The sequence below is a fragment of the Hydra vulgaris genome, chromosome 07 (assembly GCF_038396675.1).
Source record: "Hydra vulgaris chromosome 07, alternate assembly HydraT2T_AEP".
Taxonomy (NCBI): Eukaryota; Metazoa; Cnidaria; class Hydrozoa; order Anthoathecata; family Hydridae; genus Hydra; species Hydra vulgaris.
Window position 1 is genome coordinate 27,669,164 of NC_088926.1, and position 16,337 is coordinate 27,685,500.

A 16,337-nucleotide genomic window follows, 5' to 3' on the forward strand; every position below is an offset into this window, starting at 1 on the left:
ATTGAATTCAATGAATAAAGATTGCTGAATCGTTCATTACTCTTGTCTTTTTTGACAATTTTCATTGCTGGTCTACCATCAAATATCAATGCTGCTAGTTTGGTTGTATTCAGTTGGCACTTCATCAGAATGTCTTTCATGTTTATAAATAAGGAGTTGATTGTGACACTCTCCCTGCATTCATACACTCCAATAAAATCTTCCAATAAAATTGTAGTATCTTATAGATCAAAAAAACATCTTTTATTTTGAATTGTATGTGAATTTATCTGCAAAAAAGTTTAATGTTATTAATTCCCTAATGTTATTGATTTTATGCTTATTTAGCTTCCAGTATTGTTTTTAGTTAGTAGTTCTATTCTTGTTATGCATTTATTCTTGTCTTTGTTAAACTGACAGGTGTTTACTTTTGTATCATCCTGATTTAGAAATGCAAAGCCCTGTCACAAAGTATTTTTAATGTCCAGAAGTGTCTTTAATGCTAGTCATTGCTACCAAAATCAGGTATCGTTTTAACTAGATTTTCATTAACTTAACTAGATTTGCATATCAAAGTGCTTGGAGCATTTGCACCATAATGAAAATGCAACAAATCTTTTATCTTTGTAAATGAATGTTGCTCTACTTCAATCTGTTTTTTTGATGTATTTAACATTTTTATTTGTTGAACATGCATACACATAAAAATGAAAATTATAATTATAAGTTTAATCTACTATTTTGATCCTGCCATTTTAAAAAAATTGCCAAAGAAAAGTAAAGAAAATTTAAATTTCAATAAGGCAATTTTGTAAAAATAACTTACTCTAATTCCAAATTTTAATGAAACAAAAACAGGCCCCTTGTGGGCGCTCAAGGGGTCTTCAGCAATTTTACATGTATAGTATTTTATTTATTTTAAAGGGAATTAAAGCCGGTCAAAAGAAATATGTTTATTTATATATCGTGTATACTTAATAAATATTAAATTCAGGTGCCCATTTTTAGCGACCATTTACATTTAATTAGTGAATTAGCGCCAGAATTTATAAACTTAAGTGATTTGTAAATATTATTTATTTTGAGATTATGATTAGATTGCATTAGATGACATTCTAAAATATTGAAAATAATTATATTAAATCTTACCCTTTTAGTAAAAGATCTTGTTTTTGCTTGCTCTGCCACAAGATCAACTGATTTTCATATTTTTATTTATATACATTTATCATACAGTGATCGAAATTTACTTAGCCGCACACAATTTTTATTCGAAATTTTAATTTTTAAGGAAAATTTATTAGGTAAAAAAGAAAATATGATTTTTATTGTATAGCTTAGTTATTAAGTATTTTATTAGTAAAGTATTTATAATAAAAATATATCACATTAAAAATAGGAAAAAAAAAAAAATAAGGAATGCACTTTTCATATGCGAATTTTTGTTAGACGCACTTTTAAAAATTAAATAATGAAAAGGAAAAAAATATTTTTTTTTAATTTTAATATTTGGTGGGTCCTCCGTGGTTCTTAATCACTTCAAAAATTCTATTTGGCATTGAATTAATGAGCGATTGGAGTGTTATTGGTTGAATTTCTTGCCAACACCTATTGACTTCACCTCGAAACTCTTGAATGCTGCTAAATTGTCGTCCATTTTCATAAACCTTTCGAGATAAGATTCCTCAAAGGTTCTCAATTGGATTGAGATCTGGACTATATGCAGGCCATCTCATCACTTCGATGTTTTTGGATTCAAACCATGCCATAGTTTCTCTTGATTTATGAATGGGTGCATTGTCTTGTTGGAAAATGACTTGATCTTCCAAGTTATTTTCCAAAAAATCGATTAAGACATCTTCTAATAAATCTGTATAATTAATGGATTTCATTTTTGTTGATATAAAACATATCGATGTCTTTCCATTGATACAAAATGCTGCCCATGTCATTAATGATCCACCACCAAAATTGCGTGACAAACGAGGTGCATTGTTTTTTCGCAAATCATGCAAGTAATAGCTAAAACCATCTGGTCCATCAAGATTAAACTTCTTTTCGTCAGAAAATACGACATATTTCCACTTTTCTCCAAAATCCATATATTTTCTGGCGAATTCAAGTTGTGCTTCTTTGTGTATTTGCTTTAAACATGGTTTTTTTAGTGGTTTTCGCCATTTTATATTATCAGATCTTGACAATATTTGTTGAACACGTCTAGGAGTGATTGTCAAACTTAATTCTGATATGATTTGACTCACAGTTAACTTTTGTTTTGTCGCTAATTGTCGAATTTGTTCCACGTTCCTTTTCGTTATCTTGTAGTTTTTACGTATTTTTTGATTGACGCCATATACTGACCCAAGTTTCAAAAAGTTTCTAATCACCTTTTCAGATCGTCCAATTTTTCGTCCAATTTCTCTATTAGATAACCCGGAATCCTTATATGCTTTAATTAAACCTTTTTCATGGTCATTTAAAAATTTTCCATGTGCCATTTCACTAAAAATATGAAACATTGAATTTTAAATTTATGAAAAATATTTTTATAAGTCAACTATGAAATTACTTACAATTTAAATTGATTTTTTCAACACCAAAACTAAAAATTATATCTCAAATTTAATAAAACAGAACTGCGTCTATACAAATTTCGCACTCAAATAAATCAAATAACTAAATTTTTTTATATAAAGAAATTATAAAAACAATGATCTTTTAATTATCAATTAACAAACAATGGTATAAATATATCACATACAGAAATTTCTTAATAAAACGTTTAATTAAGTCTCTATAATGAAAAATCTGATAAAAATTGTGTGCGGCTAAGAAAATTTCGTTCACTGTAGTTTATTTAATTTTTTAAGTTATGGAGCAGCATTTTTATCATATTCCTAAAATAAAATTTAACTGAAAATTGCATTATATTAGTGCAAGTTATTGTATGACATATAATAAGTACTTGTGACATTAGCAAAAATTAAACTTTCTAACCATCAAATCACCAGGAGTATTACAAAACATTTTCACCCAGAACATGTGTCAGTGTTACATTATTTGTATAAATCTGGAAAATAAAATAATTAGTTTTGTGACCTAGACAGAGACTTTAATAGCTGTAAATCATCACACCTGTGAATAGGGAAGTTAAAGACTTTCTTCCTCATTAAGGAAACTTAAGCCATGCACACTCATTTCTTGAAATTTTTCTTCAAGGCGTTCTTTTTTTGAATTGACAAAGTTTTGATCTCCTTCATCTATAATATTTGCATTGTAAAACTGATTGTTATATGTTACCTATGTGGTGCTACAAGGTTTAATGACAGATCCAGAAAAAATAAAATTAGAATAGCTTAAAATAAAAGAATATTATTTCAAGCTATTCTATTCTTATTTTAATTGTTTTCCATTTTTATCATACATTGTGGATTTGAATTGTTTGCCATAAATTACAATTCTAGCATAAGAAATTGTAGAAACTTTGGTTGTAAAAATTTTCCCCACGGAATGTATGCTATCATTTGTGCTAGAATTTTTATTTTTTACTTTAATTTCTCATCACTTTACTTCTATATAAATTATTATTAAATTAAATATACTTCACTAATAACATTTTTTGCACCTCTGATCAATCTGCATAGTTTGCCCATGGTCGATTTAATGCTAAAAGCTGAGGTCTCTGATAAAATACCATATTTCTTAACTTGGTCCAGCAAATGTAAAAGTGAGTGGTTGTTTATAATAAGATAATTTCCTGATAATGAAGTTATTACTTATGATAATATTTTAATAATAGCTTAACGTTTTCAAGATCTTTTAACTTAAGGGAGAAAATCAGGTATTACAAGATAATACAAAAAAGTAGTTAGTAAATGGAAAAAAGATAAAACTGTACAAGAGGAAAAATTTCCACTGTGATGCTTTCCAATCTTTAGCCTTTAAACAACTGTAGAGGCCTGTTTATAGACCGCTAAACCAAAAAGTGTAAATGTATTTGAATCATTTTATTTGGGTGGGGGGGGGGGGTATTAATGAAGCCAATTAAATTCCAATAAAATTATAATGATCTAGCTGAACCTAAATAGACACTATGCATATAGTCAATTGGTGCACCTGTTTGAATTTTCATTAATTTATGCAACCCAGGTAAACCATTACTTTTATTTAAAATATGTTGTTGATGACTTCTTAATTCTCTCAAATCTGCTCTCAATTCATATTTATTCTTACTGATATACAGATGTCTGTGATTTCTATGAACACCAGGAATTTTACACCCAGTGCAGCTAAACTAACCATTAAGTTGAACCGTATACAAAATATTAGCTTTAGCAGGTAAATCAGCAATCAAGAACAAAAATTATTTTCATCCCTAAATTCTTTTCAGTAGGAAAATTGTTGACAGATGTCTCGAAATAATTTCAATTAGCTATTTTAAAATCATACTTTGATTTTTCAACCCATAATACCATATTCTGATAGCTACTTTGGATTTTTGGTGGAAGTTGCTTTATTGAGCCATAGAAAGATACATGGTTTCATAGTTTTATACATCATATATAGCATAAAGATAATAAATTACTTAATAAGAATGTGCTGAATAATAAAAGATATAAAAGTAGTAATTAATATTAATAAGAATATAGTAGTTGTTATAGTACAGGGATGAGTTTTAATAAAATATATCTCTTATAACAGATACTGCAATAATTGAAGAACTCATAACAAAAATACTTACTTTTTTAAAAAGTTACTTAGGTTTTTAAAATACTTACAAGGTTATTTAATTTTACCATATAGCATTTATTTGATATGCTTGTTTCATAAATAAAAAAGCTAATATTATAACTTTCAACAATAGATTATCAAATTATCTATAACAGGTGTCAAAGAACAAGGTAAATGGCCAAGAGGTAACGAGGTATTCAGGCCAATGAAAAAAAATCTTTAGCTCAAAAATTTTTAGCACTGCTAAAAAGTTGAAGAACTCCTCTTTAACTCTTCTTCTTTGTTTTTTATTTCTTGATGGTAGTATAATGTTAAAATTTATAGTCCAAAATTTTAAAGTTTTGCGAATAAAATCCTCAAAATTAGATGCAAAATCTTCTTAACAAATCCTCTAATATTCTCTTTTTCTTATGAAAATTATATGTGGCTACCCTGGTTGTATATAGTTTAATGAGACAATGGATCAGAATTTATGTCTGCTTCAATGTATCTAGTTTTGAGTTAACTTTATTGGTTATCATAGTGATGAATTTTTTCTATTTCAGTTTATTACTTATGTTGATACCTAGGTCCCTTTCCTGTGTTGATTTGTTTAACTTGATGATTTTTCCATCGTGGGTAGTCATTTATATGGGTAATCATCATGGGGTAGCTTTATTTATTTAGTCAATTAATTTTTTTGATTTGGTACTGTATATTTTCTTACTTTTTATTTTTTTTAATTTAATTTTATCCTCAAATTTTTTGTCTATTTAACTAGTTTATTTAGATCATCTTGCAGTATTTCTTGATCTTTTTTGTTTTAAACTACAACAATTAACTTATTGTCATCTGCAAATAGCTTGCAGGTACTGTGAACTAGTCAGCAAACATTCTATAGCAGAGTTTCCTATATCAGAATTTTGAGACTGTAGTTTTGGTTACTTAATGGCCGCTGTAGTAATGGTTACTTTGTCCGCTGTAGTAATGGTTACTTAGTGGCAGACACCAAAGGTGGCTGATTGATGACTAGCAAAAATTATTGGCTGGCTATTTATAGCGGTTGCCACTAATGGTCGACTAAGTAACCAATGAGCAAAACTCCAATGAACCACTCAAAAATGTCTATATAGGTCCACTGCAAATCTCCTAAAACAATGTTTGCTGGGTCGTTCAGGCATGTATTTATTAAATTATTTGAATAGAAGTGATGATAAAACTTCACTTTGTGGTACACCACTTAATAATATGTTTTATAAGATTTTCAAGATTTATCACTCTGGGTAATTCACTAATTCATCAATAAAACAACAACAAAAAATTAATTAAATTGGTAAAATTAAACTAAACTGAAAAAGTGGTAAAAACTTAAATAAAAAAAATTATGTACTATTTTTTAAATAATGTCAAATTGATTGTAACATGAAGTTTATTTTGATTTTCTAACTTAGATACCTAATATATTTGCTCTACTTTAATAACTTAAAAGTAAAAAAAAAAAAGTCGAAAAAAAAGAGGTGGGCCCTAGAATTAACAACAGGTCAAAGAATAATTTTTTTAAAGTGATGTTTTATGTTTCACAATATAGTTTTATCTTTTTAAAGTGTTAAATGTAGTTTTACATTATTTTGTTTGTAATTTTACGTTATTTTGTAATGTTTTTAACTTTTCATACCTTCATTAATCAAAATATTCTACACAATTTTTTTTAACTAAATATTATATTTTTATGAATTTGAATTTATTCATTAATTCATAAATCAAAACTAAAAAAGCAAAACCAAACTTCAAAAAAAAAATAGTTATAAACTCTAATAAGGTGGTGCAGCACCAGGCACCACTATGATGACATAATTCGAGACACACAGTGTGTTTTGGTTAGCTTTAAAAGCAAGTCAAGTCAACTTTTAAAAATCTTGGTTGAGTTTGCATTAACTACGTTTGCTGGTAGTCTATTCCAGTTGTTAGCAACTCGATTAGTAAAATAATTGTCCTGTTTTTGGCAGGTTTTCCCAATTCCCAATGTTAATCGTTAATTATGTCCATGTAGATTATACTCTGATTGCGATTGCGCATATACTTTCAGATCTATGAAGTATATTATTTGTATTCTATTTATAATTTGTACTGCTGAATCAGGTCGCCCTTTTTTCGTCGCTCTTCTAAATTGTATATTAAGTATGCCCAGTCTATCCTCATAATTTTTATGTTTTATCTTGCTTATCATTTTGGTTGCTCACTGTTGAATGCGTTCAAGTGTTTTTATGTCACTTTTTAGGTGAGGAGACCAGGTTTGGATAGTATACTTAAGATAAGGTATAATGTATGTTGTGTAGATATGATTGTTTATATATGGTAGGAAAATATACTTATTTGTAAAAAATGATTGAGTTAGATGCTTTTGATTCTGCTACTTCCAAAATTCATCCATTAATTAGGTATGAGACATTTATACTTATAGTATTTTAGTTTTAACTATATGATTTGCTTATAAGTTAAAACTTGTATTTACCAATTTTGGAAAATCATGTTTCAGACAGATAAAGTTAGAATAATTCAATTGCACCATGCAGATTGTTCTTTGCATAATATTTCCAAGTAAGTTGAAAATGGATCTACAGTTCAAATAGTGTCTAGATTTTTGTCTCAAAATTTAATTAGCAAGAAGTTGGGGTCTGGAAGGTAGAGAAAACTAAAAAATGAAAAACTTGGTTGATTATGAGGAAAGTAATAAAGAATCATATGATATCAGTGAGTCATATAAAATTTAAAGTAAAATAAAGCCTATGTTAAAATGCAATTGTTGGAAGAATAAGGTAGGTAAAGAGTTTGTTTTATGGTGGAAAACAAAAAACCCAACAAAAAAAATCCAATATAAAAATCACTAAATGCATTGCCCACACTAGCAGCGAAGTGTAGGTTCACTAACTGACTTAAATAGGGTGAAGCATGGAGGAGCGCATGCCATTAAAGTGACAGAACTAGGTAGAGGCACAGTGGAGGGCTAATAAACAACTGACTCAAATAGGAACTGGTGCAATAATATGTCCATACATCAAGTGACTTATATAGGGACAGGTGCAGTGGAGTGTCCGTGCATCAACTAAGGGTAATGGGGCGGGCATTCTAAGGGATTGCCTTAATCACTTACAAAAGGATACTGTTTTGCTTATACTACTTTACTACTAATTTCCACATTTATAATTAATACTACTAGCAATAATTATTAATGTGGATAGCTTATTTTTTCTGCTACACTTAAAAACGTTTTCAAAAAAATTTAAAAAAAATAGACTACTACTAGGTTAAAGTTTTTAAAAGCGACAAGGAATATGGAGAAAACTATCTAACTATTCAGAGTGCAAAGCAAAGTTTATCAGATAATAAAAATACATTAACTTCAGACTGATTAAAACTAAATGATGAAACATTAATGGTTCCGAGAATATTAAAGAAATACACAAAAAGTTGCAATGTAATGTTGATGCTCTCTCTAATGATGTTGTTCAGCAAGTGCAAAATGCTCACAGAATATATATATAAAAAAAGAAAAGCTGATAAATTAATGATATTCATAAACAAGAACTTATTGACAAAGAAAAACAGCACAAAGAAATGCTTGAAAAAGTTGAAAAAAAAACAACAAAAACCTAGATCAAAGGGAAAGAAATCTTGAAAATGATGAGAAAAATGCAGATCTAGAGTTTCATCTTGCTCTAAATAGTTGTTCTATTTGTTACTTGCTCTAAATAGTTGCTGAACTTTTTTATTTTTCAATGAAATTTGTCATTTTTTGCCATTTTTCCCCTCAAAAAATTGTCATTTTTTGTCATTTTTTTTATAAAGTTGTTGCTTGACAGCCTGCTTAAACTGAACTTTAGATCAATGGTGTCAGGTGGCTTTTTTTTCCATATTCTTTCTTGATATCCACACTGTAGCACAAAAGTGACAGGTCACTTTTGTGCTACAGTGTGGATATCAAGAAAGAATATGGAAAAAAAAGGTGAATTATATAATCCAAAGTGCACACGTGTCACATGATGAAAAGTCATGGTTTGAAATGCATTTACTGCTCATGGAGTGGGAAACCTGTACGTAATGGAATCATGGATCAATATAATTACCATTATAATTTAGTTTATTTTATCGATTTTACCGATTGAAAACCAAAATAACACATCTATTTCCAAATGGAAACTATATTTTTTAGCAATACAATGACCTAAAGCATACAGCAAAAAATATATATATATATATAAAAAATGCTTTAATACCTAGCATTGATTGGATATCACCTAATCTTAATCCAATTTAGAATCTGTTCTTCATATTAGATGCTAAAGATGTCTTCTGAGATCTGTAGATCTCTCCATATTAGATGCTAAAACACCGAGTTGTTTTAGTAATATAATCATTTTTAATACTTGTACTTGCATCTAATATGGAGAGATCTACAAATCTCAGAAGACATCTTTAGCATCTAATATGGAGAGATCTACAGATCTCAGAAGACATCTTTAGTATCTAATATGGAGAGATCTACAAATCTTTTTTTAGTTGAATTTTACCAATTCTGTATTTTTTGTTATGTCCAACAGTTTTATATTTTTTATTTTTAATGACGGATATAATGTGATAGAAGTTATTATTTGACTTAATGGATATAAAGTTAAAAAAAAGAAAAAAGATTGAATTTTGTGCTTTTTTTAAAAATGCTTCTTGTTTTTTTAAATATATATGATGCAATTTTGCATCAACACAATTATAAACTAAATATTAAATAAAAGTTTTGATTTTAGCTTTAAGTTTTTAGTTTACTTGATAGCAATATTTCTTTCCAGGTTACCAAACAAATTCTTTCAACAATTGATGTTGTATTGAGTCTTGACAAAACTATGATTGACGAAGCAAATAAAAACTTCAATTCTTCAACAGCTCTTTTATCTCACTTAGATGATTTGGGAAAACAACAAAAAGAAAATATTACAATTGCATTTAAGAATCTTGCTTTCGCATCTTATTCTATTAAAATCAATCAAAATCCAATCTATATTTACTCAACACAAGCAAATAATGCAAATGTTAACATATCAAGTGAAGATCCAAAAAATTCTGCAGAGGTTATCAAAGCCTTCATTAAACTTCCTTCAAATATGTTTTATGGACGCAATGAATCACAAATTTATTCCTATTTGTATCTAGAAAAAAAACTTTTTGCTAACAATACTGCTATAGATAGTGTAGTACTTGCTGTTACAGTTAATGGGGAACCTGTGAATAACACCAATATATTTTTAATGTTTTTGCGTGACTCTAATAACACTAGAAGCAGAACATGTCGCTACTATAAAACAACAGGTTTTGTTTTATCTTTTAAAAATATTTAATTAATTTTTTTTTTTTTTTATAAAAGGTTTTAAAGCAACTTTGTTGAAATTAAAAGTAAAAAAAGTTGAAATTTATTTTAAAATTATTTTTAAAAAATTAAAAATTATTTAAAGCTTATGTAAAAGTAGTTAAATTTACTTAATTAAAATTTTTTTTAAAGCTTAAATTATTTAAAATTATTTAAAACTTATTAAAATTATTTAAAATTATTTAAAACTTATTTAAAACTTATTAAAATTATTTAAAGCTTATTAAAATTGTTTGAAGCTTATTAAAATTATTTAAAGCTTATTAAAATTGTTTAAAGCTTATTAAAATTATTTAAAATTTATTAAAATTATTTAAAACTTATTAAAATTATTTAAAGCTTATTAAAATTATTTAAAATTATTAAAAACTTATTAAAATTATTTAAAACTTATTAAAATTATTTAAAGCTTATTAAAATTATTTAAAATTATTAAAAACTTATTAAAATTATTTAAAACTTATTAAAATTATTTAAAGCTTATTAAAATTATTTAAAACTTATAAAAAAAAAAAAACTACTACTACTACTGTAACTACTAGTTGATAATTTTCGTGTTTTCCTTCTTTGAAAGTAAAACTGCGGTTTTATCTTTTTTAACTATCTTTTTGTACTTTTTAAGATTTATCATTAATTATGATCTTCAGTTATGATCTTCAGTTATGATTTTCAGCTATGATCTTCAGTTAGGATCTTCATTTATGATCTTTATTTATGATCTTCAGTTATGATCTTCAACTATGATTTTCAGTTATGATCTTTATGATCTTCAGTTATGATTTTCAGTTATGATTTTCAGTTATAATCTTCAGTTATGATCTTTAGTTATGTTCTTCAGTTATGATTTTCAATTATGAACTTTAGTTATAATCTTCAGTTATGATCTTCTACTATGATCTTCAGTTTTAATCTTCAGTTATAATTGTTTTTGTTTTAGTTAAAAAAAATTTAATTTCAGTGATATTAAATAGAACACATTAAGGGATATAGAAAATAAGTTTATTGCTAACTATTTATTGTTATACTGTCTATATAACTTATTGTTATACTTTCATGTAAGATATCAAATTTCTATTTATGACACATCCAAATTTTGATTTTTGTTACCAATAAAACAAATTTATTACTTTATGCATTCATTTTATTGTAATTAGACAATTTGAGTTTAAAACTTTGTTTTTATATTCATTATTTTTTTTTATTCAATATTTTATTTTGAAATTAGAAAAAATTTGGTCTACTAATGGATGCAACACAATTAATAATTCATTACCAACCGTTTACTGTACATGTGACCATCTTACTAACTTTGCACTAATATTAGATGTTGATCAATCAGGAAATAATTCTTTATCTCTTCGTATTATGTCTTGGATTGGCTGTGGAATTTCTATTGCTGGGTTATTTATTACCATTCTGAGCTATACCCTATCCCGGTATTGATTTTTGTGATGATGATGAAAATTATGATAATGATGATGACGATGGTGGCGATGATGATGATGATGATGATGATGATGATGATGATGATGATGATGATGATGATGATGATGATGATGATGATGATGATGATGATGATGATGATGATGAAAATTAGGATGATGATGATGATAATGACAAAGATTATGATGATGATGTTAATGATGATGATGATGATGATGATGATGATGATGATGATGATGATGATGATGATGATGATGATGATGATGATGATGATGATGATGATGATGATGATGATGATGATGATGATGATGTTATATTATGTTAACATTTTAAAATTTTTTTAAAGCAAATTAAGAATGAGTCTTGCATCACAAATCCTTATAAATCTGTGCATTAGTTTGATGATTACTCTCATTCTCTTTCTTTCCTTGGTTGAACACACCCAACCACGTGCATTGTGTCAAACAGTTGCATCACTTATACAGTTTTTTCTTTTATCAACATTTTTCTGGATGGTTGTTGAAGCAGTTAACTTATATCAAATGTTTGTCAAAGTTTTTCGTGGTGCATATAGAACTCGATTATTTATGATTCAGTCATACGCTTTTGCTTGGGGTAAGTGTATTGGGTTGATTGTTTTTATAATTTATAAAGATTATATTTTGTGTGTGTTAAGCCATGCATTTTGTTGGGATAACTTAACGTGTTTTACATTTTATTGAAGTTGGGTGTATATAGGTTTACCACCTATATGATTAATATAATTAGTAAGTTGTAATGAATCGACGTCTTTATTTTGATTTTTTGTAGGCATACCGATGTTGTTTACTGTGATAACGGCAGCTGTTAAACCTGATAACTTAGGTCCTGCAACTGAGAGTGATTCAAAGATGTAAGCATTTTATTTGTCATTTGATAATACTTTCTTTTGATAGAAAATTCATTAGAGTGTCATTATCTTTTTTAGATGCGTTTTGCGAGGAATATCATTTTACTGTGGATTATTGCTACCAGTATGCGTGGTAATGTTAACCAATTTCGTTCTTCTTATACTGGTACTCAAAGGTATCAATGCTAAATCTAAAGCTTCAAAAAGTATGGAAATTCAAAAGAAAGCTCGAATTGCATTCGGATGTACTTTATTACTTGGAACAACATGGGTTTTTGCTGTTTTAGCAGTAGGCGATCTTCGAGATGTATTTCAATGGTTATTTTGTATTTTTAATTCTTTGCAAGGTTTTTTTATTTTTATATTTTATGCTGTTCGAAATAAAGAGGTTAGGAATCACTGGCGATTGTTCCTTGGAAAAGAAAATGGTAGAAGAAGTTCGAATCAATATACGAGTCGAAATAGAACTCAACGTACTACTAGCAGTCACTCACGAAGTGACTCAGGTAGTTCTCATGGGACTCGTCAGTTTTAGATGATATTATTTTTGAATTTAACCCTTAAAATATATATATATATATATATATATATATATATATATATATATATATATATATATATATATATATATATATAGCGAATCAAAAGAAAACTTTTTCTTTTCTGCATTTTTATTTTTACAATAATATTGAGAAATTTTTATTTAAACAAGTATTTATACAGAATGAACATTTCAGCAAAAATTTTTATCACCTTATCTAAAAAAAAATTTTTAGCACAAAACATGTATATATTTTAAAGTGCAAGAAATGTTTTTTAATTATTAAAACCATTTTATTGATATATAAATATATATATATGTGTGTGTGTGTGTGTGTGTGTGTGTGTGTGTGTGTGTGTGTGTGTGTGTATATATATGTATATATATATATATATATGTATATATATATATATATATGTATATATATGTATATGTATATATATATAACATTTTTACAACCTTATATGGCCATGGTCCTACAAGATGAGTTTTTGAACAAAAACCATACATTAATGATTTTATTTCAAAAACCTCCCCCAATAAATAGTAAAAACTATTTTCGAAAATTTGCAATTTAGTATAATTGAATAAAATTGTACTAATGAGTATATAATAATATTTAACACAATATAGTGATAGTAGCTAAATAATGTAACACAAAACAATCACTTGTTTGATAAAATAAACTTTAAATTGATTTTTTCAGCACTTTAACACTGTGTTTCTTGCATGATTTTAATTGCTCGTTCGGCACAAAGTTACTTCTTTGCGTCTCAATTGCTGTATTGTCTTTATTCCAATATTTCTCAAAAATGGTGTGCGCTTTTTTGTGTTACATTAAACTGTTGTCCAATTTTATATAACTGTCTTCTTTATAAAAACTGAACCAAACATCAAACCAAGCTCCACAAATCAATTCACAAATTTCGCTTAGCAGTTCGCGTTTTTCTGGGAGCAGTACAAAAGCAAGTAAGACATATATTGCTCTAGAGTTCCATCTTGCATTACTTATATTGGGTAATGTTTTAAAGGTAATAAAGGAAAATATACCATGTTCTTGATAATATTGGTATGCATTTCTCAATTAGTATAAAAACTGCATATCATCGCGCCATTTGTTGTTTTTAACTTTTATATTTACATCACATTATTAAAAGTCAGTTTTTAAATTTGTATAGTTGTTGCTGACTTCTTGCTTAGATTAATCTGTTTTACTAGTTGAAGTGCAGTTTTTGTAATGATATGGTTTAGTTTTTCTTTCTTCAGCAGGTGGCTCAGCAGTATAATAACAGTCGTTAGTATCATTGTCAGAAGATTCTGAAGATGTTGATAGATTGGATGCAACATTTTTGCTCAATAAAGCACTTTTACTTGTACTGATGTTGCATAACCAACATCTCCATGTGATATCATTTGCATTTGATAAAATTGTTTATCTTCATTGGCCAACCAGATGCCATCTGTTTTGGTGATATCAAACACTTTCGCAAATTTAACTTGAGCACATTCATTATGGTATTGTAAAAATTTATCATATTTGTTAATTAATGCTTCAATCTTCCTCACTATTGACTTTACTGTTATGAATGGAAAATTTAACTTTTCCTACAATTTTTTAAATTCTTTGGCTACCATTTTAAATCTTCCATTTCTAGATTTTTCATTTTGAGCAAGAATTTGAAACCTCCCAATAATTGTCATTTCTTTAGACATTCTAGTTAAACCGTCAGTGGATTAGTGGCTGTTGCTAAAATTTTCCTTCTTATTACACTCTTTTGGTATGCTGTCAAGTTTTTTCTCCAAGTAACAGAATTTTTTTTAACATTGCTCTTCTTATATGACATTTTGTTGAAAAATAATAAATATCTCAGTGCAAATGAGTGTGCATGAAAATATATTTGAGTTAGTACAAACTTTTAGGCAGTAAAACAAAAAAATATGTGATAGGTAATTTAATATTAAAAAAATTTATAAGACAGAATGAAAGTAAGTAAATTAGCCATTCATTTCATCTATAAATTATTGAGTAATTAAGTTGACCAAACAAAGTTCACAACAGGTGAACTACATACTGGTTTTGGTACACCCCTTGTATAGAAACATTTAAATCTGTGTCCTGGGGGTGGTTTTTGTCTAGGCAAAGTAAAATATTTGCACCATTTTTTATCAGGTAGAGCAATGGCCATTTTAAAATTGAAAAAAAGTGAAAATGTTATAACCCTAATTTATATATATATATATATATATATATATATATATATATATATATATATATATATATATATATATATATATATATATATATATATATATATATATTCATATATACGTTCATACAATATATAGAGTAGGTCAAAACATCACCTCCTAATGATTTTTCAAGAAAAAATAATTTGTTTTATTTAAATTTTTTACCTGAATTGTTTTGTTTTTTTAATTGAATTTATATCAAATAACATTTTTATAACAAAAAAATCATACTCTTAAACATAAAAAAACAATCGCCTATTGAATCAGAAAGATTGGATGTTATAAAAGTGTATTCACCCTTTAAATGATTATTTTGTTAAAATAAAGTTGTTTATCAATTTGTCCGCTCTTGGCCTTAATGACTGAAGACATCTTTTAGGCTGAACTGCTTGCCTTAATGACTGAAGATTTCTTTTAGAATCTACTAAGCTGTTCAAATATTGCGGGTCAAATTTTTTCCACTTCGAAGCTTAATTGAAAAGTTAACTGCAACCAAAAAAGTTGAACATCAATCTTATTTAAGTTTGATGTTCGAACTCCCTTGCTTCAAACAGCTTAAACTTCCTTAATATCTATGAAAATGGATCAGAACAACAAATCTTGGGTTGAAAAGAAACCATCTTTGTTAGGGATTGTTGTAACTGTATCTTAAGGTTATTATTGGCTTCAAATTTAAGTTTTCAAAAAAAATTATATGTTTTTGTTCTTCTTGCGTGTTTCGTGAAAAATTTTTATTCACGTGTTTCGTAAATAATTTTTTTCCTTCTGCTAATTGATTTATATATTAAAGAGTATCAAATTATATACGTCTTAAAATGCTTAAGAAAAAAAACTTTTTTCTTTTTCAATTTTCATGATGTTTTAAGCCAAAAAAAAAAGTTTAAAATCACACTTTCCAACTTCCGTGAACTCGCAAAAAATATAGTATCAAAAGGTATCGACCAAGCTATTATTAAATAACGTAGAATTGAGTCTATTTTTAAGAAACTAAAAAATTAGTTGCGACTGCGAGAAGTTTCTGATTAAAGTTTTGCTACCTGAATTGTAACCAATTTTCAATTTTTTGTTTTCCCAAGTCATAATTGATCAAAAGTCTACATAAGACTTTG

At 27.2% G+C, this 16,337-nt stretch overlaps 2 protein-coding genes across 10 annotated transcripts in view; both read left to right on the forward strand.

Annotated features, from left to right (window-relative positions):
• The window catches only part of LOC136082381 (mucin-3A-like), a 165,762-nt gene extending 154,106 nt beyond the window's left edge, over positions 1-11,656 (forward strand). For all 9 annotated transcript variants that reach the window (XM_065801529.1, XM_065801530.1, XM_065801531.1 and 6 more), the window contains 2 exons: positions 9,531-10,047; positions 11,331-11,656. In XM_065801529.1, coding sequence (XP_065657601.1) covers positions 9,531-10,047; positions 11,331-11,548 — 735 coding nt within the window. In that variant the 3' untranslated portion in view covers positions 11,549-11,656. The remainder of the gene's footprint in view (positions 1-9,530; positions 10,048-11,330) is intronic.
• Positions 11,657-11,874: 218 nt separating this feature from the next.
• LOC136082382 (adhesion G-protein coupled receptor G2-like) lies at positions 11,875-13,019 on the forward strand. The gene is made up of 3 exons (XM_065801538.1): positions 11,875-12,163; positions 12,359-12,440; positions 12,516-13,019. Exons 1-3 carry the CDS (start codon positions 11,905-11,907, stop codon positions 12,970-12,972), a joined length of 798 nt encoding a protein of 265 aa, XP_065657610.1. The 5' UTR covers positions 11,875-11,904; the 3' UTR covers positions 12,973-13,019.
• The last annotated feature ends 3,318 nt before the right edge of the window (positions 13,020-16,337 follow it).